Consider the following 26,818-nt stretch of genomic DNA (forward strand, 5'->3'; position numbering starts at 1 on the left):
GTAATGGATAAGTTTTGCTGTTTTGGCAACAAAATAGCTGATGATAGATGAAGCAAACAGAGAATAAAACATGGACTAACAACAGCAACAAAAGCTCTCCTGAAAAAGAGAAATTTGTTAACATCCAATATAAACTTAAGCAATATGAAAACTTTTTGAAGGTATTTGTCTTGAGTGTAGCCTTGGAGTGAAGTAAAACAATATAAGCAATGCAGATAATGAGAGAACAGAAGATTTTGAAATATGGTGCTACCTAAAATTGCTGAAGATTAGATGGGCAGATCAAATACCTAATGAAGATGTACCACGAAATTAATCGCATAACTCAACAAAAAAGGCCTCATTGATAAGGCATATCCCAAGGCTTCGTCAACAAATAGTCAGTTGGTTAATGGAGGGAAGAGTATATGCAAGGCGATTCATGAAGATATGCAAATATTTTAATATGTTATTCTACAAGTAAAACTAAAGAAAAAAAGTTCATGTAAACATAGGTCCGCAAATTTTTAGTTACAGAGTTATGGCTAGTAAAAGATTTTGCCTGAAATTTAGAAACTTCAAAAATATGAAACTGTACGAGGTTAAAGTAAAGCACGATTGCCACTTATTTTGTTGTTATTGGTCTAGTGAATCTAATAAAACATGCCACAGACATGTATCTACAGTAGTTTCCCAGAACATCCAGAGAAGCAAAGATTATTATACAAGTAAATGTGTGTACTTTTCATTAAGAATGTAGAAATGTTTCTGTCATTGTTGGTGACCAATAGTGAGTTGTTTCAGTCATTTCCGAAAGCTGAAACAAGTTAGTTTTCTGTATTGTTCAGTGAAAGAACATAACAACAACAGTTTATTTAAGTGAAACCACATAGTAACTGTTGTAGTTTGTAGATTATTTATGAAATAGGGATGCCTTTCAAATTTACGACAGAGGAATATGCTGATATGGTGTTTGTTTATGGCAAATGTGATACATTATCCAACTGAGAGGATTCCGAATGCACAAACCATTAGTGGAGTATTTCGAATGTTGCGGGAGAAAGGTTCTCTACCTAGCGTTCATAATCAGTACGAGCACTCTATAGGTGAAGACGACAATTAGGATATTATGGATACTGTTCTACGTAACCCGGGTACCAGTACATGACGTATCTCTCAACGATTGGGCATTTCAAAATCTACGGTATGACGTACACTGAAATACAATAATCTGTATCCTACCATGAACAAAAACTGCATCATTTACATCTGGGATATCCGGCCGTTCGCTTGTAGTTGTGCAACTGATTAAATACTAATTGGCAGTTACACAAATAAATTTTATTTACTGATGAGGCAAGTTTACTGGAGATGGTATAAACAATTTATATAACAAGCATGTATTGTCTGAAGCAAACGCACATGCAACAGTGCAACACAATTTCCAGCAGCGATTTAGCATAAATGTGTGGTGTGATATAATCAACACACACTTTATCGGACCATTCATTTTTCCAGGATGTCTGACTGGCAAGATGTACTTACAATTCCTTCAAGAAGAAATGCCCCACTTTCTCGAAGATATTCCACTTGCTAAGCGATTGCAAATGTATTTTCAACATGATGGTGCACCTCCACATTTCACCAACTTACTACACATTTAAATGGACATTTTCCCCACAAATGGATTGGTCGTGGTGCTACATGTTTGTGGCCACCCAGATCGCCCGATTTAATACCAATGGATTTTTGTGTATGGGAATGAATAAAAGACAGTTTATCAGGACAGAATCAATACACGTGAGGCATTACTTGCTCGCATTATGAATGCGATCGACGAAATTAAAAACAACACTGTGACATTGAAATAAACAACAAAATCTGTTCATACACGTGCAGCTAAACACATTGAACTCAGTGGAGGCATTTTTGAGCATTTATTGTGAGTGTACTGTGAAACTGTTTGTACACCGTACAACATCCTTAACAATGAACTTTGTTTTTTCCAGTTTAACATGAATTCACATGTGCTATGGTATTAATAAAAGCAGATCATCTGACACATTCATACAGTCTCAGTTAACATAATTACCATCATTTTTTTCAAAATTAAATTCTCTACTGCTTCTGTCATAAGGTTAAGCAATTGTCTGGAATTTAAAAAATAAACTGGGCCAAGTATTTAATAAATTAAAAATTTTATGAGGTTACTTCTTTGCTCCTCTGGATGTTCTGGAAAACTACTGCATATACACATCCGGGACATTTTTTGTTAGATTCACCACATCCAAAACAACAAACTAAATGGAAATCATGCTTTACTTTAACCTCATACAGTTTTGCGATGGCTTCATATTAGCAAAACTGTTAAATTTCAGGCAAAATCTTTTATGAACCATAACTCTGTAACCAAAAATTTGCGGATCTATGTTTATATGAACTTCTTTCTTTAGTTTTACTTGTAGAATAACATATTAAAATATTTGTATATCTTCGTGAATCACTCTGTGTGAAGGGGTTAACATTACAATCTCTCGTGCAGTGCATTTGCACAGGAGCACAGGTACATGTGCATGTGCAAGGCCCCCTGCCCTCATCCCCCAAACACACAGAGGAACCTTCTGTAGTGTAGTGCTTGCTCTGTTCACCACTACAGTCTACTGTCACTATGGTAGGTCTGAAGATGGTCTAAAACAGATCAAAACTGGTAACCTCATACAGAAAGGAGTTTATTGGAGTTGTGACTGTTCATGTTCACTTAAAGCTCACATCCTGACTCTGCATATGGGCCGTGTTCATTTTAACATTTAAGATTGTGGCTGTCCCTTTGGATTTGACTACAGTACTGTTATCTGCATATGACAAAGCCTAATTTATGTAAAATTACCAATAGTGCATAAATATAGATTTTAATCTTAAAAATGACCACCATCACCCTGTCATACATATATATTTCATTTTGAATTCAAGATTGTACTGCTTATTAATTTTGGGTTTCATACAGCTTCCTGTTCTAAGTTTTAAGTGTTTGTTACAGTCATTAACTAGTGAGTAATTCTCTTACATGCCACAAAAGTAATGGTGGGTATGGCAAATGGAAACCTGCCTACGAATGTGATGCTGGCAGTAAGGTATGATTCATGTTGCTACTGTTCTATCCAAAACATAGGTAAGTAAAATTATGAAATGGGATTAAATTGATCTCTGAAAACTTTCACTGTACAGTACATTAAATAGGCAGTACACTTTAGCAAAAGAAAGAAGAAAAGTATTATGTTCCTAAGTCAGTCAAATTTTTTTGATTTTCAGAAGCAGAATTAAATTAAAGAGCAATGTGGTAAATATTAGACTTGTCCTAGGTGATACAAAACAAAGTTTCTTCAAGAAGATCAACTGCTGCACAATTAACAATGAACTCTTATTTAAAAAGAGGTTCCGTAATGAGTTTTTTTTTCATGCAACATTAAACAGAAATAGAATATAGGCAATCCAAACTTTTGATGCAGTTACTGAAGATAAAGAGAAAGGTCACGAAGAACAACTAAAAAGACAGGATGGTAAGATCCAAAGTTTTAGATACAACAAGACAACACACACATTCTAGTTAATGGAAAAGAAAAGTGGAAGACTATAACTCTTGACTGCAAAAAAGCATTAAGAGGTATTAAAATGGTCCACATAATATTAGTATTATATGTCAAAATCTCCAAGAAGAAGAACATGAAAGTCTTGTTTTTCACATTGTTCAGGACATTACATATAAATTCAAATTCTCCAACTACAAAAATTATCAGATTTTTCACAAACACAAGTGGAAAAGAGGTGGGGGTGTTTTTTGTTGTTAATTTCTCATATCTTAGTGGTAGCAGATATGGCAAATTACCGCAAAGTACGAAGTTACACCAGAATTACAGCAAATGACAATCCGATGCTACATACTTACTATTTTTAAGAGGACCACGATTGAAAAGAAGCTTCTTTTTTCACAATAATAAGCCTCAATTAATATTTTGATCCAGCAAAATTATAAGAGAAGCCTGAAAACAATAAGGGAAATAAACTAAACAGGAATAACAAAAGCAAAAACAACTTAACTGCAGCAACTACAATAACTTTCATAAAACAAATAATTTCTTCTACTGAATAAAAATCAAAGTAGTACATAAAAAAACCTTCATATCTAACAAGCAAAACTGAAAATGCAGTAGTAAAACTAGTTTATTATAAGTTTCAAAACTTTCCTGTTTACGTTTCAATTGCATAACAGTCTTGCTACCAATTTCTTTTCCTATGAAATCATTTTCACCATAAAAAAGAAAAACATAATACATCAAAAATAAATATAAATACAACAATTGTACAGAAGAATGCATTTAAATTGAGGATCTACTTTTATTTTTCCTAACTTTACTTTTATACATAATTAACAATTTGCCCTGGCTTCGCACGGATAATACGAAGCATCTACAGTCGAATGACTTGTCTGGTATAGTGATAAATATATACATAAACCACCCTCAATAATCAGTCTATCTATTACTGAAAACTACGTCAAAATCCCTACAGTAGTTCCCGAGATAAGCCAACTTCATATACAGACAGAAAAATATGGCAGGGGATTTAATTCATGTAGAGGCAGCACATATGAAGCTGTAAAATTTAGGCCAACTGATAATGCTGTGGTATAATAATAAATAAATAAGTAAATAAATAAATAAAAATATAGAACATTCCAAAAACATTTCCACTCACTAAAATTCACCAAACATTGAACAAAGTGGGGAGACTCAAAATTTGACCCAGGATTGGTGAAACCTATTTTCTCTTTCGCCGTTAGCATCTCACAATCAAACTTAACTGAAAAACTGATTAAAAGGCAATACAAAAATCAAAGCCATAACTGAAAACTACTGTATGTACATCTGTATCTAATGGCCATACTTCCTAAAATTTATTGTTTTTGATTAACATGATAGCTACACAAAATCTTTACGTGGCTGCTGATTTAGCCTATGCATTGTTTAGTCTGGAAATACGAAACACATATAATTTTGAAAATGCAGGGTATGCTTAAATTAAAACCAGTAAAGGGCTAGGAATTAAAATACAGAAAAAAGCTGCTTCTCTATTCCACCTGTCTGGAAAGCATAACATCTTTTAAATTATGGTGCTATGCCCTTCTGTAAAGAAGTAGCATGTGTCTTAATTAAAAGTGCAGTTAAAACAATATGCAAACAGAAACTCAATTAGAATTACAAACCTAAAGTATTTTTTTAAATAATAAATTTAAAAAAATAAGAAAAGAAAGAAAGAAAGATATCTTTCAACGTCTCTGTACCCTCCTGCTCGAAATACACTGATGAAATGTGGAGGAGGAGGATATTGGTGTTTAACATCCCATCGATAACGAGGTCATTAGAGACGGAGCACATACTCTGATTAGGGAAGGATGGGGAAGGAAGGCGGCCGTGCCCTTTCAAAGGAACCATCCCGGCATTTGCCTGGAGTGATCTAGGGAAATCACGAAGAACCTAAATCAGGATGGCTGGACGCGGGATTGAACCGTCGTCCTCCCGAATGCGACTCCAGTGTTCTAACCACTGCGCCACTGATGAAATGTGACTAACAGTTTGTGACATGTAGGAAACTGTATTAAGAATATAGCTTCATGGTTGTTTTCGAACAGCACTGTGTTCACCTGGAAGCACTGGTATATGGGGAATGAATATCCCACGTATCTATCACAAAAAAATTGCTTAAGATTATCCTGCATGTACAACTTGTTTGCAATTTGGTTTCCCATATTTGGTAACATCTCATACATTTTCTCATAAAAATATGATTGTAATATTTTACTGCATACTGGACAATAAGACAGTATGTCAAAGCACTAATTTAAGCAAATAGAAAGATTAATATTTGATCCCTTTTATGCATTATTTCACACTGAGTATACATAACAGACTTCCAGACAAACATTCTGAGTATAGAAACATTGAACAGTAGGCACCCAAATGAGAATCTGAACACAGTGGCTCAGCTTTCAAATCTGCATCTCTCTACAGAGTACACACAGTCCAGAACAGAGTACTGACTGGAGCAAATACATTTGGTGATAGTATTTTGGCAATACGCTAGTGCAAATATCCAATGAAATCTGGTTGAGTCTCTCTTCCTGAATCAGATTACACATAAAATAAAATTCATTAGTAGAATACATTGGCAGAAAATATAGCTCACACTGAAGGCAACATTTATCTCATAATTTGGAGTTACTGAATTTTTAGTTCAGTAAAAGTTGTCCAATGGTGAGTTATTATCAACATCTACTTCTATATTCCATAAGTCACTTTATGGTGATTGGCGGACTTTATCGTCATTTTGCCCTTACTTGTTCCAGTGTTAAATGGCATGTGGGAATAAAGGCTGTCAGCTTCTGTACAAATTCAATTTTAATGTCATAGTCACTTTGTGTGCTGTTTGTGGAACTAAGTAATGTTGCTTGACTGTGAAGCATCTCCGTGATATTCTCATAAATACTTTTTTGAACCCATGACAAAACACACAGCATTTTATTTTCTTCATCTCTTCCATTTCAGCTATGATATGTAGTAAGGGTTCCATACTGAGAAGCAACAGAATGAAGTTCTTGCAAGATGCCTCCTCTGTGGGTAAATTCCATTTCTTTAAGATTCTTCCACTGACTTTCAGCTTGATATCTGCCTTTCCTACAACTTCATGTGATTGTTCGACTCCAGTTACATTTAAGGTTCAAATAATGAAAATAAGCATCAGCAACAAATGGAGATACTTATCAGATCAAGTTTGGAAGTACAACGAAAACTCAGTTACAGTAAGACTAAAAGAATATATAACCAACTTGTTTGAAAAAGAATGGTACAAATTAAGAATGTAGTCATATAACTGGTTCATAAGTTTTTGTTTTTATGGTAGTTGAAGACAAATGGATTGACAAGAAAATAAATAAATAGAGGAATATAAAAAGCAGGAGGGCTTTTGATAAATTAAATAGGTTTTCCAAAACTATGTTTACAAAGTGTTTGAAAAGAAAAGCTTACAATCAGTGTTTCAACAGTTTTGACATAAAGCTGTGAGACAAGGACCTCCAATGTGAAAGCCGCTGAAAAACTCAGGACTGTTCGGTGAGCAAAAAGAGATGCATGATGACAACTGGAGCAAAAAACAAACTGGAGTTTAAATGTAATTATTATTGTAAACAAAAAGTAAAGGAGTTGGACAGGAGCCAGCTGAATGGCTAGTCCTCGAACCACAGTATTTCGCTGGATACTGTACTACATGGAAAAGCCTAGAGGGAGACTCTACCCTGCTACAGATGGCACATGATATAATAATGGAAAGTGGGCCATTCCTGACTGCCAGTTATTGATCGGGGGGGGGGGGGGGGGGGGGGGGGAAGGGGTTTAGGCTCAATTGCCAGTCTTTACACCATATGCTGATCCTATGTAGATTTTCCTGCACTTTGCTACAATCTTCTAGTGCTCAGCTTCCCTATACACAACAGTACCATCTCCAGAGAGCCCCATAGAGCTTCCAATGTTACCCACCAAGTCATATACAAAAATCATGAACAGTAACAGTCTGTACCCCAGCCTTGGTGTACACTCAAAGATTATTTATGTCTGATAATTTCTGGCTGTTAAGAACAGTGTTTCAAGTTCAATTTGCTAGAAATTCATAAATCCAAAGCTGGTCCAGTATTCCATAAGCTCGTATTGCGCCAGATAGAAAGTACAGGACCGTGTTTAATGCTTTCCAGAACGCAAAGAAGAGAGCACAAGCCTTTGTGCTATTATCTACTGATTTCTGGATCTCACAGAGAAATAGACAGATCTGTTTTGCAAAACCTCTTTTTTCTTAAGAATTCCCGTGTATTTAACTGCGCCCTCCCCCCCCCCCCCCCCCCAAGGTCATGAAAAACAAGTAGGAACCGTGTGCCTTGCCTGTAGTTGTGATCATCTGTGATGACCTTTCTTAAAAACAGAAATAACTAGCACAATTTCATTGCTTCAGCAAAATATAATAAACTGCTGCTAAAAGGGAAGAAACTTGTATCTACTTTTGTAATGGAGACAAATGTGATGAGGTAAAAATGGGAGGGGGAGACCAAGGCTTGCATATAATAAGCACATACTTCTCAGTGTAGGTTTCAGTAGCTGTACAGAGTTGAAGAGCCTTGATAAAACAAAACAGCACTGAGAGCAGTATCAAAGCCAGTCTTTGAATTGGACTTTCAAACATACAGTCCATATAGAATCTTACCACTATTCAATAATGGCCATCCACTAATCAATAGACATAAGTTTACTTTGAAATTCACTGACTACTTCCTGTACTGCCTCCCTCAACTGCAAGACTTCTGTCAATATGTGTGTTACTAAAAAAAAAAAAACTATACATCTGCCCTGCAGCAGTCATCGAACTCCCGACTAGATGAAATCATCTTGATTTGACACCAACATCTACTAAATCAGTATTCCGACAACTTGGAGTTACAATCATACTTTATTACACATTGACTATACATGAGATAAGAGATTAGCATATATATATATGTGTGTGTGTGTGTGTGTGTGTGTGTGTGTGTGTGTGTGTGTGTGTGTGTGTGTGTGTGTGTGGGGAGGGGGGGGGGGGGCAGGTGGACATCCAATTCAGATTATGACATTCAACCAACTACAAAATATATGTATCAGGTGCATCACAGCACTGCAGTTGTGATCATCACACGAAGTCCATAACAAATAAATCGTGCAAACAAATACAACAACCATGACAGAATGTGCTCAATAATAAACCTTCATACATAATAAAGATAGTTTTAATGACTTTTCTACTCAATTTTACCAAAACGCACAACTACATACACTTATTTATTTATACATCCAGTTAGCATACGGGATTTTCCTATTACTCAAATTGTTTCCCTTTTTGAAATTCTTATCAATACAATAGAGGAAAATCTCATACCCTATCAGCTTCATTTCAATTTTGTTTCTTAAAATGCTTCTCTATTTTAAAAACCTTTCCATAGCGTTTTTTTGCCATGACCACTGAATCCAGGCATGTCTTCCTCATCCTTCCCAACAATGCTTATCACATACATTTCTAAATCATATTGTTCAATAATCTTCAATTCCATCCACTGATACTCCAACAACTTCATCTGCAGAGATTAATGTTTGATGGTGACTGCTAAGGTAATATGCAATCTGAAACTTCCTGGCAGACAGAAACTGTTAGCCAAACAAGACAAAAACCGGCAACCTTGCCTTTTGCGAGCAAATGCTCTAGCAATTTAATGATCCAGGCATGACTCATGACCTACCCCCACAGCAGTAATACTGCCAGGCCCTTTCTCCCATTTTTGTGGCTAGAATCTGCTTCAAAGTAGAGGTTTACAAAAATAGTTAGTGATCGTTATGACCCTAAATATAAGCACATTTCTGCACTCTATAAAAACCATTTTGGCTTCCCTCTTCCACCTCTATGAGGTGCAAACATTTTGACGGGCAACGGAGTAACAATAACAGATCCATGAGTGGAAATATAGCAAAACAATGCTACCCCAGAAGAGCTCAAGTTGCACTGCATCTTGTCCAGGATACCAGGTTCTGAAGAGCACTAAAAGATTTGGTTGGTGTTCAACAGTATAAGGACAAATAGTGGCAGATGTGGCGACTCATTATACAAATTAGGATTAACAACACTTTCCAGCTGTGAGTGTGGTGCAGAACAACAAACAGTTCAGCTTATGAGTGTTCCCAAAATGATCATTTCCTGGCACTCTGGAGAACGTACTGATGGCAACAATGACATAAACAGGATGTATTCAGCAATTGGGTTAATGTCTGTAAGCTCCTGTGCTATGTAAATACTATAAATTTAATCTATATTATTATGTAAATGGGAAATCTTGTTATCAAAAAGTTCTTGAGCAATTTATTTCAAATTTTTACACACTACTCTAATAAACATTCAGCTGGACATAAACTATATAATTTTTTTGACCAACAATTTACATGTCTCCTGTTAAAATAAACCGCCAGAAAGGAAATGCTTTGCTGGGAAAATAAATGATTTCATTTTCTTCCTCGTAATCAGTAATAATGGAAAACCTGTATATGAGGAACATTGCATTTCTGGCTTATTGGCTTATGATCAGAATACTACTACACAATCTAAATTATCAACTTTGTAATGCTACCCATTCACAGATTAAAACAATGTAAAATAATGAAATGAAGCTTCTATCCTCACAGATCCAGCAGCTGGAGTGGTCTCTCTCATACCCCGTATACCAATCACCCCAACCAATTTATCCATTCAGATTAAGCGAATCAAGGTTTTTACAGTAATAGTAAAGAAGGCCCAATGTTGGATATTCAAATATGGTGGAACTGATTTATGATCAGAGTGTTTTTACTACTGCCAGCTGAATGTGCTCTTTCACTTACTTTTCCAACAAATTATCCCAGAAACTAGATTCCATTCACATTCCGACACAATAAATTTTGAGTCCCATACCTCATGTAGGTGAAGTTGCAAGAAGAGCCAAAATTTGCATCCTATCAACCTAGAGTTAGAATGTATATCAAATTTAAAATTCCCATACATGTTTAGCAACTGTGAAGCACTGTTATGTTCACTGGATAACTTATAATTATGAATTTTTGTGTGTGTCAAGTATATACAGAGTGGTCAGAAACAATCTAGAAAGACTGCAAAGATGTTGCAGGAGAGGTTGTGCTGAGAAATAACTGTCAAGAAAAAAGTTTGACACATTCCACAGTTTCAGAGTTACTTAGCATTGAAGTTAACCTACCAGGTCATCGTGTGTGCAAATTTGAGCAGTTTGTGGGTGCCAGACAGTGTGTTGCTAAACCTGTTCCACATTTGATTTCATCAAACCAAGCAAACCATTTTGCTAATCTCGCTTAAATTTACCACTTCCAAAAAAGGCACATTTCAACTAGTAATGATCATTTTAACAAATGGTAACTCCAGGGATCCACAGATGTCTGTGCACTGCAACATTTTAACATGTGCAAATGCTAGAATTTGCACATGTTACGATCTGACTGGTTAACTTCAATGCTAAATAACTCTAAAACAGCATAATGCATTGATTTTTTTTTCTCAACAGCTATTCCTAGCTACATTCTCCCTTGCAACACCCTTACAAGTTTTTCAAATTGTTTCTGACCACCCTGTATATATGATTGTTAAAAAGTTCTCTAGTGTAATGTGATGCTAGCCATAAGCTATATAAATAAATTTCCTACCTTGTAAACTTCATAGAAATTCTCCTGTATGCCTTGTTAAACTAATGCTAATGGGAGGAAAGATACTGGGCAGAAAAGGCTTTGCATATTATTGCATACTGCTCCTGGAATTGAAGTTTTGAAGGTAGGGGAGATGTACTGACAGAAGTAAAGCTGAGAGGGTCGACTGTGAGTCATACATCAATAGCTCAGTTAGTAGTAGCACTGCCAGCCATAGGAAGGGTTCCAAGTTCAAGTCCCATTCCAGCACTCACTTTTTATCTGTCACAAAGTTTCAAAACAGTGCACATACTGTTGCAGAATGAAAGATTCATTCTGGAATTTGTTAACTGTTTCCACAACCACTCTATGACTTGATGATGAAACTACTGCACATGTAAATTCATGTAAACAGTCCCCCTTTCCATGACTTGATGATGAAACTACTGCACAAATAAATTCATGTAAGCACTCCAAATTCGTTAGAATTGATAGTCTGGTTTAAAATGACATCATGTGACCACAACCACGTACTGGCATCCATCAAATAGTATGTTAGATTGGCTATGATTTACAACTGTAGCCACAAACAAACCCCCTGACAGCAAAGTGTTTATCATGTTGTATAACACAGATATTTGTTTGTTTTATGAACTGTCTAATTGTATTAGTTATTGAAGTGGACCTAGAGAGTTCTGAAGGAATGATACATCATTACTCAAAAATATGCATACCAAGGTACTTGAAGGAGGAGAACTACACTAAAAGTTATGGACTTTCATTGCTTTCCTTGCGAACTTGTCAATGAGACTTGCTTAAGATGACAATCATGTACCACCTATCACAATGAATCCACAAAATGCCTGGAATAGGTGACACAGCAAGAGGGTAGAGTACAACTGATTTTAACATGTAGAAGACCTGGTCCTTGCAATGAACAAAACTGGAGTAGATAAATAGAATGAAACAAAAGTGATTCTTCCAGGACATATCTGGCACACCCATTTACTTGAGAAACTACTACTATTTTCCTGGTGAGTTAACTTCTCAGCACCAACAGGTACATTTCGTTAGCGAGTTCAATTATATTTGACAAATCATCAAAATTAAAAAATGTTTGTGGTACAGATTTCAACATTATTTTGCGACCACAACGTTCACCTCTGAAACAAGCCTGTGTAGTTCACAATTTTATAAAAAAAGGAAACAATTCGACAGCAAACTACTTCTGGCAAACACATTCATTTTCTCTTTCTAAATTTGCTACTCCTACCAGTGACATTCCCGTATAAAGTCATACTCACTGCCAGTCCCCCCTTAGAGAATATGCATTTATGCCAAACGGTATAAGGTGTGCAAACAGGTACTTTAATTTTAGGCAAGGTTGTTATAGGCCACTGTGGTACAATTATTAGAACCTCAATAAAATAACCTCAAAAGTCATACCTCAGACGCACAGTTAATGTAAAAATTCAAAAAGACAAACCTGCAGAACAAATAATACCCTCTGTACAATTATTAACTACCTGTAAGTCAAGGTGTTAATGACCTGCAAATTAATATTTCAATTTAAAACCCTCACCACTGAAGAGTGTTGGCATCACTAATGATCCCAAGAAGTTCAATATGGCAACAACAATCACTTCAGTAGTGATAATTTACCTCACAAATGAGTTACTAGTGCACCTCAAACACATCCAAATGGCTGACGGTCAACATTTACTCACGAAAGCATGGTCTCACACTGATACAATTTGACAAACTCTTCTCTGGCTTTAAGCCAGATCAAATGATTCGAAGTTCACAAGCTTTCCTCTGGGCACCCCTCAGTCATTATTAATTGGTAGCTACCAATAGTCCTATGATTTAGAAAGCTATAATACTAATACTGTTACTTCAGTGGTGCCTAGTGTGTTGCCATGTCTGATAATACTTTTCCGCTGTATCTGATGTGTGTACCTTAACATGGCACTGGCTGGATCCTACATCTTAATTCCAGACCAAGCTTCAAAACCTCACACATTCTACTGCAGAGTGAAGGATTCATTCTGCAAACAGTCCTCTAGGCTGTGGATAAGCCTTTTATCCACAATATCCTTTCTTCCAGGAGTGTTATTCCTGCATGGTGTGCAAAAAAGTTTTTGTGAAGTTTGCAAAGCAGAAGTGAAGCTGGGGTTTGGGTTAAGAGTCAAGCCTAGACAGCACAGTCAGTAAGGGTATTGCCCTCAAAAAATGTGTAAGGTTCCGGGTTTGAGTACTAGTCTGGTACACAGTTTTAAGCTTGTCAGAAATTTGCAAATAATTTGATTGGGAAGACGATGAATTCAAGTTGACTAATTAGATGTATGGAGACACCCACATTGCAGCACATTTGGAGGAAAGGCGGGAGAGAGGAGGGAGCAAGGCAGCAGAGAGGAGGGGGAAGGAAGAGAGAGATTTATAGTCTTAAGTTGAACACCTAGCAACTACACTTCTGTTGATAAACTTTGATTTCTGTTGCTGGGAAGCCATACAAAACCATGTAGTGATGTGGGATTGAGCCAGGATCTGTTGCTGACATCCAGGAACTTGCCAACACTGAAAGCTCAGCACTTACATTGTGCAGTGGCTCTGCAACTACAGGAAGAGCAATGGAGCAGTAACTGGCATTTCAGAACATTCCAGCAATACTTGGTAGGCTGCATATGTGACCACCGTCACAATAAGACCTGCTCTGGCGTGTATAAAGATGTGCCACCTGAGCGTATTGAGTGTACAAAATGGTGAGAAAGGCTCTTCCATCCCCTTTAGTGATCATATCACCACTGCATTGCTACATTTTGGCACCCAACGTGGACTATGCACTGGACTGTCCATCTCGCTGCACCACGACAATTAGTTGGGTACATAAGCATGACCATCCATCAGTCATGCAGCCTGCCAACTTCTGAGCAATTGCCTGGTAATGACAAGCATTAAAGTACTCCAGTAAAAGTCTACCTGCCAATGTTCATAAGGAGAACTTTTTTTTTTTTTAAAAAAAAGGCATAATTTTTATTGCATTTAAGTCATGGAATGATATTAATTTTGTTAGATTACATTTTTTAAAGGATAACTGCAGTCTAGCCATGTTTTGAAGCTCATACAATTAGTGGAAATAAAATACCTGTCATTTACTGTATTTACATTTATGCTGCTGGCATACCTAATTCTTTTTATTTGCTATTACTCGTGCACAAATGCAAAACTAACAATTATGATTAAATTTATAATGCAGAGGCTAAGACATAAATTCCTCACATCCTGCCTATATCGGAATTCCCAAAGTAAGGATTTGTGTGTTATTAATTACCCACAGTGAGATATACACTACAGAGGTGACTGTACTGTCAATTTGTAGAGAAATACAGCAAGTTTTGTCTTGTGTAGTTCGCTAGTGCCAAAACGCACCTTACAGAGCACTAATAGTAGTTGCATTAAAGATGGCTGCCTTCACTGGACCCGAGCGTGCTAGCTGTGTGTTTTCGTTTGAATAATCTAAATCGGCGACAACTGTAGGATTTGGGGCAGTGAAAATTAACATCAAACATTGCAACATGTTCATGATAGCCCTAAACTGAACGTTTTCTGTGCACTGAGCAAGAACATCAATGCTGCATTACTGCCATTATGTGTCACTATCACCACAAAAACAGAGGTCTCGCAGTCCAATTTTCAACAGTCAATTTCCCAATACTGCTTCTGACTGGTCTTGTAAACACTCCAATATTTATTCTGGAAATTTTGTTCTCGCTGCCAGATTTCCTCTTTAACAATCAATATTCCATACAATGTATGTGCTCTACCATTTCTGAAATGATCTTGGGTTGTCATGTATGAATCTGTTTATAAAAATGTCGGCTAACCCAGATGGCGAACTAAGAGAAAAAAATACTGAAGGGACAAAGAAGTTGACTAGCTGCTATATTTAATTAAAGTGAAACAGCTATAGTGCTGATTAATTAGAAACCAGAATAGCTGATTTCTAAATACTGTTCACGTAAAACAAGTGATTATCAGAAAACTGGTATTTAACTGGGTTAGCAACCAATTCAAATCTTCACAAGTAAACTTGTCAGTGAAAATCATTTTTTGACAATGCATTTTCACTTTCAGAAGCTGTCTGCACCTAAATGTAGCAAACAGCTGGGTACATTAACCAGTTCCTGATGAGACTTGTCATTTTTTAGGTCTCCATCAAAAATCAAAATAGACCACTGAGGCCTATGAAGAATTACATGGGACTCTCCAATGGCCGACATGTGTAAAATATCATCTGGATTGTGCTAGCGTAAGTTGTCACCTACACCAGTCGGCAAAGATGCAGCTCAAAGATGGATAGTAGGCACTCGATCAAGCATGCCTTTCACAAGAGAGGCCAGAGACAGACTCACAAGCAACACACCGACAATGCCCTTTCAACAGCAAGTTTGTAGGCTGCTGTCGCGAACTGGAGGACCCACACTCAGTGACTAACTCATTGACACTAATGTACAATCCAGTTTGGCATCTGTCATTCATTCTCACTTACTGACTCTCTGCCTCAATCCAGTTACGACAGGGCATAGCGACCAGATCAGGACTAGCAGCGAGATTAAAGTAGGCAACAGCAAGATTACTGATATTGCCGCAAGAGGACTATTATTACCACTTTTATACCACAACAAATGGATTCCATTCCAGATAAGTAGCTTCCTGTTCTTGTAAATAAAGAACCGTGTTAATCCATGTGAGCATTCATGTCATAGAAAGAGGATACCGGCCACCCATAACAACATTATTTCCCTTGCTCCCTTGGTATAAGATGAGGATAGTACAGCGGTGACGAGGATAATTCAGTGGCGATCATAGATAGTAAACTTGGCCAAAGGTTTTGCTAGCTTCTCCTGTGTTTTAGTTTGCAGGGGTGATCGTGTTTATATATACTAATTTGTTGTTGTGTTCTTGCATGTATTACAGGAGGGGAGCCGCAGAACTAATCAAGTTTCTCTTTTCAGTGGCATTATTTGCTTTTTGATATAATGTATTTGCGTAAACCATGAATTCACCACCCCCTCCACCCCCTGTCCCTGAACCTCAGCTGCAGATGACCAATGTGATGGAGCTAACACATGTTTTTCAGTTTCAGAACCAACAAATTGCTACCCTACTGATGACGGTACAACAACTACTGGCTGCACGAGCTGCGTCGCTGCACAACCAACCGATCAGTCCAACAAGTGCCACCAACCAGCATGACAACATTCCGGCGATTTAACAACACAGAAGAGGAATGGCTCTAATACCTGACTCAGTTCCGAGCACATTGTCAAGTTCATCATGTTCAAGTTATTGTTAAGTTACAATACTTCTTTTTGATTGTGGGTGTTTAGCTTCATACAAAAACTATTCCCGATCGTGTCTCCCGACAAACTCAGCTATGATCAAGTAATTGCTGCTTTAACTAAATCATATAACCAGCAAGTCCAAGTAGCTGCAGCTAGATATCAGTTCTTTCACTTGCAGAAGAAGCTGGAATAGACATACCACCAGTGGTACACAGAATTAATAGGCATGACTAGAAAATGCAAATTTAAGTGTAGTTGTGGCAACATTTACAGTGATTTAATGATAGGGGATGCTATAACATTCCATGTACCAAATAGTAGAATACAGGAACAGATCTTAAAGTACTCTGATCTATCACTTTTCCAAGTATTGCAAATCTAAGAGCTATATGATTCGGGTGCCATAGCGGCCGATAAGTTCGACTAGGCGCCAGGCGCCGATTTGTCGGGCTGAGTCGCCCCTTGCTTGCGTCCGCCCCAAGCACCCACAACAACGAGCACATACACAACCACATGGGCAGACTCGTAGATATGTAAACAGACCTGTGAATTTAGTGAAGTCTTGCCCTAGATGCTTCGATAACCATAAAAGACAGGACTGTTCATGTAACACAACATGTTACACATGTGAAAAAAAAATAGGCCATGTCCACACAGTTAGTTTGCTACAGCACAAAAACACTAATTTTGCCAACTCCCAGGAAAAATAAGCTCATGCACATGCAGTGAACAATGTGCTTTCAAAACCTACAAAAGGTCTTGACAAAGGTAAAATGAAAATTGTGCCTCCTCCTCGCACTAGTGCTGTGCAACAACATTCTAACAAACTATCTGTCTCATTACAAATTGCTAGTCGTCGTGTGAACTTTCAGTTAGACACAGGTACCTCAGTAACTTTGCTTAATTGTGCCACATACGAACAGTTAGGCTCACCACGCCTTTCTAAATCTAGCAAGCACCTCACTGCTTACAATGGACAGGAAATTCCAGTACTTGGACAGTGTAATTTGCCTGCCACTTATAAATCTCACACTAGGACAGTGAATTTTACTGTGTTGAAATCATAAGACAGTAAGAACATTAGGTTTGGATGCCTTTGATTTTTTTGGACTTAGCATCCAAGACAATGTAATTTCAGTGTCGGCTTTCACACCAAACAACAGTGTTGCTAGTGTGCTTAAAGAATTTCCTGAACTATTTTCAGAAGGAATGGGAAAAGCTAATAACTTCATAGCACAAGTTACATTGAAAGACAATGGAGCCCGCCCCGTCCCAAATGTTTTAAGAGACAAAGTAGCTAGTGAATTGAAAGAATTGGAAGATAAAGGTGTAATTGCTCTCATTCAAGCTAGTCAATGGGCAAGTCCACTAGTTTTGTTGCCTAAGCCTTCTGGTTGCATTTGCGTTTGTGTTGGCTTCAAGTCTAAAGTCAACTCACAGACAATAGTTGACACTTATCCATTACCTCACCCTGAGGATCTCATGGACAGGATGTTACTTTTCTAAGATAGATTTTCATGATACGTGCTTGCAAATTCCTTTGAATGAAAAATCACAAAAAGCGTTTGTTGTGAATTCACACTTAGGAATGTTCAAGTATTTGCATTTGCCCTTCAACACTGCTTCCGCACCCGCCATTTTTAAACGTTGCTTGCAGCTGACTGCAAAAGTGCCAGTTTGTTCAAACTACCTTGACGATATTGCTGTCTCAGTTCATACACCAGAGGAACACACTGATAATGTGCAGACCTTTGATTAAAAACGTGTATACATTCCAGTATGTGTGAACGATATGTTTTGATTTAATAAAATCTTCATGTACTTCAAGGTATTTAATTCTATAAGCTTTCAACGAAGTACATTTTGACCACTGAAGTGCTAACTATTAGTACTTTGTGGTTGTCTCGCAGTTGTAATATTATAACTGTCCTACAGGTTGGAACATTAGTACACATTGTTCATTGCCATGTAATTAATGTTTTCACTTGGCCTACGTTGCATCAGATTCACCCCAACCATGGTAGGGTTTGACTTTGCCCTCATCTGCAGCCAGTCTTTGGTAAAGCTATTTTCAGCTGCTTTTATGGGCTGCATCAAAATATGCTGATTCTGCTCATACCACATTAACTATTCAATACAATTCACTGTACATATCTGTGCTATACTGAAAAAAATAGCCATATAGGAACACATTCTGGAAAAACTGACCCCTACTCTCTGATTAAAACTGTTTGCTATTTAACAGTTATTGTGTAGTACCACTGTGGTAACATATCACCTTCCTGCTTTACATCTCGTACGGCTTGGACAACAGGAGTGGACAACCAGTTTACACAGATGGTAGTTTTGCCTGCTGCTACTGCTGCTGCTAACAGTTAGAAGGGCTGCCGAGTCAATAGTGGTTCATGGGTGTATACAACTACTCAAACTGCACGTGAAGTGGCAGTTTGCTGTAGCACTTCGACAGTGGTGGACAGTTAGCATCAGATAGTGAGAGCTCTCATTGGAGAGACTAGGTTCCAAGCATGTGCATTCAACAAACAAATAATTTGATCTGACTATAAGGTTCTTTTTGGTATTGTTACGGAATGTCTACTGTCTGCCTTGGTCCAAGGGAGCATGTTAGAGGATGTTGCTATGGGTTGCCGGTATCCTCTTTCTATGACACGAATGCTCTCAAGGATCAGCATGGTTCTTTATTTACAAGAACAGGAAGCTACTTATCTTGAATAGAGTCCATGCGTAGTGGAACAAGGTCAGTAATAATAGTCCTCTTCCAGACAATATCAGTAACCTTGCTATTGCTAACTTTAATCTCGCTGCTAGTCGAGATCTGGTTGCCATGCACTGTCGTAGCCCGAATGAGGCAGTGAGTCAGTAACTGAGAATGAATGACGGATGCCAAACTGGAGTGTGCATTAGTACCAGTGAGTTAGTGACTGAGTGCAAGTCCTCCAGTTTGTTATGGCGGCCTAAATACTTGCTGAGAGGGCATTAGCAGTATGTTGCTTGCGAGTCTGTCTCTGGTCTCTCTTCTAATAGTCACACTTGACAGAGCACCTACTATCAATGTTCACACTACATTGTTGCTGACCTGTGTGCTGGCGACAACTTATGCCAGCACATTCCTCCCCCACACCCTGAAAACTGGTGCTATGGCACACATCCAGACCTGAGGGCACGTCCTGGGGCAATGACTGTGATGGCAGGTCTATGTCCATTGGGTTCACGAGCGGCGACGGCAGGGGTGAGGGAGCATCATCCATCCGCTCCTCCTGGAATGCCTTGGTGGCACTATCGGCCAGCTACGAAAGCCGCACGGTCATGTGAGGCCTTGAATCTGGGGGAAGAAAAGCAGCAGAATCACGGGGCAAATGATATGCACGAATATGATTCTGATGGAGGTGCAAACCATTTGGGCCTGCAATTGAGTACTTAAAAGAGCCAAGACATTCCTGTATCATGTTTCTTTCCCAGCACTCACACTTGTCATAAACACTGGAAAGAAAAACATCACGTGGTGCGAAGCGATACTTGCAGACCATTGGCTGTAACAGCATCCAATGGCAGAGAGACAGAGCGTGCGTGTGCACGCGCTTTTGTGTGTGTGTGTGTGTGTGTGTGTGTGTGTGTGTGTGCCCTCATTTTTGCAAATACTTTATTCTGTTTGTTATTTCTCTGGCATTTATTCCATTGGAGTTGAACTCTCTGACCAACCACCCAGCTACATATAATTATTACAAGCATTTAGGAATTTGAATCAGTTCACTGTCATTTCTTAAACATTCCTGTGCCCCCCTCCCCCCTTCGCCCCATGCCATCCCACGATAAAGGATTTCGATCAACATTTCCTTCCTTTCAGTGCCCGTACTTATATGCTTCACTACTCCTGTTCCTTATACTTGTACTGATAATCTAAGGTTAAAAAAATCTTGAAAGTTAGACATTCCACCATCTGTGTGTGTCAGCTTGTTCCAGATAGTCCTGTTTCAGCAGCTGCTAAGTAGATTCTCTTCTTCTGGCATGTGTATTGTTAACATCCACTTCTGACCATTATTCATAAGTAGAATGCACACATTTCTGAAAATTAGGTGAAGATACAAAGAAGTGGAAAGGTTGACACACCTTGCAATATCTTGCTGCAACTGTTCATGCAGGTGCTCTCTCAGCTTACGTAGCTCAAGGTCCTGCCTCTTCTGGAATGCTACAGTGAGAGACTTCCTAGAGGCAGCCTCTCCTGCCATGAGGCATGACTCTCGCTCTCAGCTCCACTTCCCACCACCTTCAACATTGGCCGACATGCTGTGCCCTACTCTGTTATCAGGAAAGAAAAGCAGAGAAAATAGGTTTTAAGAATCATGATAAATTAAGCAGCAAAAACTGGTGCAGAATAAAAGGCAAATACTGATACAGAATGAAAGTTGAAGCATAGGATCAAATGAAAGTTTTGAGAGACACAATAACATTTACATTTGTAGAGTACAGATATGGCGAAGCAAGCTTCTTGCAAAAAGAGAGACAAGGCAGCAAGGATGTTCTGATAGTAAAATCTGCAGAAACCGGAAATATCGGTAGGTGTTACACGGTGAGAAATATTCAGATGATTAACTGCTGAATTGTAATGTCTCACAAGGAATACTTATACATGCAGGGTTTCAGAAAATGCTTTAAACTGTCTCATTATTGAGCACATTTCAAACACTCTAATTTTCCCTAGCCTCAGTATAGTCGTAATTTTGCTTAGCTAATAATTAATGAAATTTTCCCGATAGTATTTTCACTGCTAACATACAGATATTTTATGAAATATCTAAGTACATTGCATAACTGACCTACTTATGATTATTCAAGTTTCAAAAGGAAATGGAGTTGATATACCCAATTTCAGCTAAGAAGAATCTTTTGTATATGCCACAGATATTCTCTTAGATGAGTTATAGTTAAACCACATGGAAAATACAAAGCAAACTTAAATCATGCTCACTGGGCAGTTAAGACAAAGGAATATTGTAAAACTCCACAGGAATGTTTCCCACCTGACTTATAGATTGAAATGCTGTGCAGACCAATAGACTTATGTTCTTAGTGGTGAACTTGATGAGGTTCCATTTCTCCTAGTAACAGTTCATCTGCACACATGGTATTGCTTTCTGAGAGAAGTTGCCTTACAGTGTCAGAATATTTATCATCTATAAAATGCAACTTATGGGTCATGAAATGGTAATGTAATGGGAGCTTAACACACTCCTTTTCATTTTCTCTTTGGCATGCTACCTCTCGAGTCTGTTTTATTATGTCACAAACAGTGCTTTTAATTTTTTTCTCCCTTTTATTTCTACCTTCTCCCCTACTCATAATCACCCCTATAATCATTTTTAGCATCTGCCCAATATCACTGACGTAATTGGATTATAGTTTCCACATGCAAACTTTGGTAGAACTTATAATTACAGCATCATACAGGGTGGCAATGTTTCATCCAAAATATCAAGGCCACCAACATGATACATTGCAGGCAGGAGTGGGGTTAGACCTGGGGGTATGGAGTACTTTCAACAGTTTGGAAGACGAATGGCAACTTGTAAGTAGCCATAAAAAAGTTCCAGTTTTGACCCCATTCAACACCTACATAATACCAACTTTTAAATCATTTTCTTGAAAGAAAAATACCTGATTACACTATATTTTTTACTTTCTTTGAGAGATGTGGGGTCTGCAGCCACCCTTGCCCCTCGACACGGGCACCACTGGAACACATGTATGCATGGGCATACGCATGCATCAACATACATATGCATAGCAACACTCTCCTTCTATGGTGTCTGATACACTGGAACAGACACCCATAAAGATTCAAAATGGCCACCACAAATAAAACAAGGTGAGATTTTCATGTCTTTTTAATACTGGCATCATCAGAGATATAGGAGGAGGAGGAGGATATTGGGAAGGGAAACCTTGTGCGAGTACTGGCAGAAATGGCTCAGCATTTTATCCAAGTGATTTTGGGAAAGAATGGAAAAACTTACATCAGCATGGTTGGGCAGAAATATGATCCCCCCCATTCCCCTGTGTCTCAACCACCCCTTTTCCTCCCACCTTGCTCAGTCAGATCAACTGGGCAAATAAAAAAGGATGGAGGAGACTCACTATTATTGTCTATCATTAACAACATTTTTTTCAAATGCATTGTTTCTCATGCCTGATACTGTTTACAGAAGTGGCTGTTTTTAATGCATCAAGCAGCCTAAATTAAAATTTGCTATTTACAATCAACTGAATTTTAGTACCAGAACGAGAAAATTATGAAATTATAAAAGTATTAAATAATGTGTCTGCTGATTTAGCACACTGTTATACAACACTGACTTTTAATTTCACAGTTTCTCCTAGGCCATATACTTATTTTGAAATAGATAAGGAGTATGTTGTCTCTACACAACACTTCACGACAGTGCATCCTGCAGGCATCTATTTAAGCAATTTGGAATATTGATCACAGCCTCACATTTCATTCAGTCACTTGAGGAAAATTATTGTCAACAACTCATTACAGTTAGACATATTCATATATACAATACTAGAAGGAAAAATCATCTCTAATGAACCCAACATGGCCACATGAAGGAGTGAAGCACAGCTATAAAACTAGTTAAAGATATTCCAATGGAAATAATTTGTATGATACCCAGAAGAATGTTTTCCAATACTGATTAAGAGTCATTTCTCCTTAACAACTCCTCATTTTGCCACATACAAATTGTTGAACAGAAATAAGTAGTCAATTACAAACTTGTCAATGGCAGCATGAGGCTATATAAATATATATGTGAAATCCTTCATTCAACTGACATAATGTCCCACATCATAACACTTATTGTGATCATGATCTACAAAATATGGAATGTACTGATCTACAAAATATGGAATGCACCAACTAACCAACCACCTAACTAATTAATTAATTAACACTTACTACAAAACATGATTACAACCAACAAACCACAACTGAAGGTCTTTACAATAACCTGTGCCTAAAGCAAGAAGAACACATACCAGGATAAAAAGCTGTAAAAACTGAAAGAAAACTAATGGTAAACATAACTATTAATGCAATTAAAAAGACTGGCTTGGAAATCACAGTGCTTTATTAGGTATGTTCCCATTAGGGATCTTAGAGTGTATTGTGAATTCTGAACCAGAGTGCAACTCAGTATTTTCATACTAACTTATAAATAAAAAAAATATACAATTAAAAAATCCAACAAGATCGCTCACTGCAGACTCGTTGAGAATGAAACGACACTACTTCCCCAAATGCAGTATCTCCATTGTGACACGACACTTTTAGAAGAGTATAAAGGGAGCCTCACTGGGCACAGTCTGGCACAGGGAGAGGAGTGTCAAAGAGCTGAAAAGGCCCTGACTTCCTCTCACAGTGCTGCATATACCTGTGTTATGTGCTTGTACAGAAGCAGAATGACAGACTAAATAGTTTGCCGAAATCCCGAAATCTAATAAGAAACGAATAAAATAAACATTATACAGCTGGTGGAGCTCGGTGGCTACCACAACATCACTACAAGGAGCACTGTTTGATAGCCAAGTTTGCCATTTCTCACAAATAAGGCAATACTAGCCAGTAGTTGCCAATTTCCAAGGATTCTTCCAATCCCAGCAAGCCCACTAAAATGTGCAAAGTTACAGTGGAAACACTGTGCGCAACTGTGAAGTTTTCGGACCAGTCTACAACAAATTCCCACATAATTAAATTCCAATTTAGTTCTAGCTGTTGTGAAAATCCTGTAGCAGACAGAAAGACAGCTATATTTGCGTGTAGTGCTTTGTTTTCTCCTGCAAGATGCTTTTCTCTGATGACCCTGCAGTAAATTAGGACATCCCAGTTCAGATCGCACATGACTTCACATAACCACCACGGAATTCTTAAATGGATGACGAGATAATGAGGAATCATTTTGTTCAAATGCAAATAAAATGCTGAAAACTCAACCGAGCATCAAGTGCTGATAAAATTCCTTTCAGTTTCACACAAAGTGAGTTGCAAAGAGAGAACATTTCTTGGTTTAAATTAAAGATAAATATCCACTGGATAAACAGTTTAGGGTAATGATAAAACGGCACAGGCATTCTTCCACAATTTATATGGAAAATTCCAGGATACATCTATAGCATACCTGAAAAAGTTGACCTCCAACACTCAAACAAAGCTGTCATGCAATATTGTTAATCTTTGAATATATAGTGAAGAAGATTAGAGTATACAAAGAGTAATTTCTTTATGAATAGCAAGAGAATTTGACGGACTTCACATGTAATAGTAACAAATATTGTTCACTGAGCAGTGTACATATGCTTGCAGAGTGCTTTTGTACAATAGTTAAACCAGCAAAACGTACTGCGAATAATAACTTCATTTCAAATGCAAAAACAAATCAAAAGCTGTTTGGTCTGTTATATGAAGTGAAGTTGGCAGTGAGGCAGAGAGAAAATGCCCTTCTAAAATAGTGAAATGTAGAGCTGTTACAGAACCCAATGCCATTTGTAAATCATTCGTTCAATGACTTTGTCATAAACTGTAACAAAATTGGCGACTGTTCACCACAAAAAAGAAAGCCCAATATGACAGACAGCAATTGCCCATGTTTTAAAGTTTTCTCATGTTTCCATGTCAGATGTCATCAAAATCATAATGTCCCAAAAAAATTCAAAATCTGCGAGGTGGGATGAGGTCCCCACTAAAATAATAAAAATAGTCCATCACAGTAGTGCATATCCACTCTCTTTCATAATCAACAAATCTTTTGATGAGGGATGTTTCCTAGATCGATTAAAACATGCAAAAGTTCGGCCCATACATAAAAAAGGCAAACAAGATGAATTGAGCAACTATAGGTCAATCTAATTGTTACCAATTTTCTCAAAACTATTTGAAAGAGCTGCACGTGATCAGATGGAAAATCACAATTCATCTAACAGCATTATCTTAAGCAATTAATATGGTTTCAGAAAAGGCCACAGCACAATCCATGCAATAAATGAATTAGTCACAAAAGTCAGCAGATGTATTGATGATAGAGTGTGTGTGTGTCGGGCATCATTTGTGACCTGTCCAAAGCCTTCAACACAGTAAATCATGACCTGCTACTGCAAAAATTGGCATGTTATGGTTTTCAAGGCAAATGTCTTAACTGGATGTCATCATACTTGGCAAACAGAAAACAAAGTGTACTTATTAACATCCATGGCAAGAAATTTCCTCTGGCTGGAAACACACTCAATTAGGTGTTCCACAAGGTTCAATATTAGGGGCCCTACTTTTTCTGTATTATATTACTGATATGCAAGGATGGAGAGGACAAATGTAAGGATGTAGAGGCTTATCTCACTAGGGGGTAAGATACATATTGCCTACAGGAAAATTAAAGAGACCTTTGGAGAAAAGAGAGCCACTTGTATGAATATCAAGAGCTCAGATGGAAACCCGGTTCTAAGCAAAGAAGGGAAAGCAGAAAGGTGGAAGGAGTATATAGAGGGTCTATATAAGGGCAATGTACTTGAGGACAATATTATCGAAATGGAAGGGGATGTAGATGAAGATGAAATGGGAGATAAGATACTGCGTAAAGAGTTTGACAGAGCACTGAAAGACCTGAGTCGAAACAAGGCCCCCGGAGTAGACAACATTCCATTAGAACTACTGACGGCCTTGGGACAACCAGTCCTGACAAAACTCTACCAGCTGGTGAGTGAGATGTATGAGACAGGCGAAATACCCTCAGACTTCAAGAAGAATATAATAATTCCAATCCCAAAGAAAGCAGGTGTTGACAGAAGTGAAAATTACAGAACTATCAGTTTAATAAGTCAGAGCTGCAAAATACTAACACGAATTCTTTACAGTCGAATGGAAAAACTGGTAGAAGCCGACCTCGGCGAAGATCAGTTTGGATTCCACAGAAATATTGGAACACGCAATACTGACCCTATGACTTATCTTAGAAAATAGATTAAAGAAAGGCAAACCTACATTCCTAGCATTTGTAGACTTAGAGAAAGCTTTCGACAATGTTGACTGAAATACTCTTTCAAATTCTCAAGGTGGCAGGAGTAAAATACAGGGAGCGAAAAGTTATTTACAATTTGTACAGAAACCAGATGGCAGTTATAAGAGTC

General features: G+C 37.8%; 1 protein-coding gene across 4 annotated transcripts in view; it reads right to left on the reverse strand.

Annotated features, from left to right (window-relative positions):
- LOC126266917 (uncharacterized) overlaps positions 1-26,818 on the reverse strand; it is a 174,928-nt gene that overhangs the window by 131,558 nt on the left and 16,552 nt on the right. For 2 of the 4 annotated variants that reach the window (XM_049971602.1, XM_049971603.1), the window contains exon 2: positions 20,750-20,938. In XM_049971602.1, the coding sequence (XP_049827559.1) occupies positions 20,750-20,868 (119 nt within the window). In that variant the 5' untranslated portion in view covers positions 20,869-20,938. Of the gene's footprint in view, positions 1-3,922; positions 4,017-20,749; positions 20,939-26,818 lie in introns of those variants that run through there. The other 2 variants (XM_049971606.1, XM_049971604.1) reach the window with 2 other exon arrangements.

Source organism: Schistocerca gregaria, chromosome 4, assembly GCF_023897955.1.
Source record: "Schistocerca gregaria isolate iqSchGreg1 chromosome 4, iqSchGreg1.2, whole genome shotgun sequence".
Lineage (NCBI taxonomy): Eukaryota > Metazoa > Arthropoda > Insecta > Orthoptera > Acrididae > Schistocerca > Schistocerca gregaria.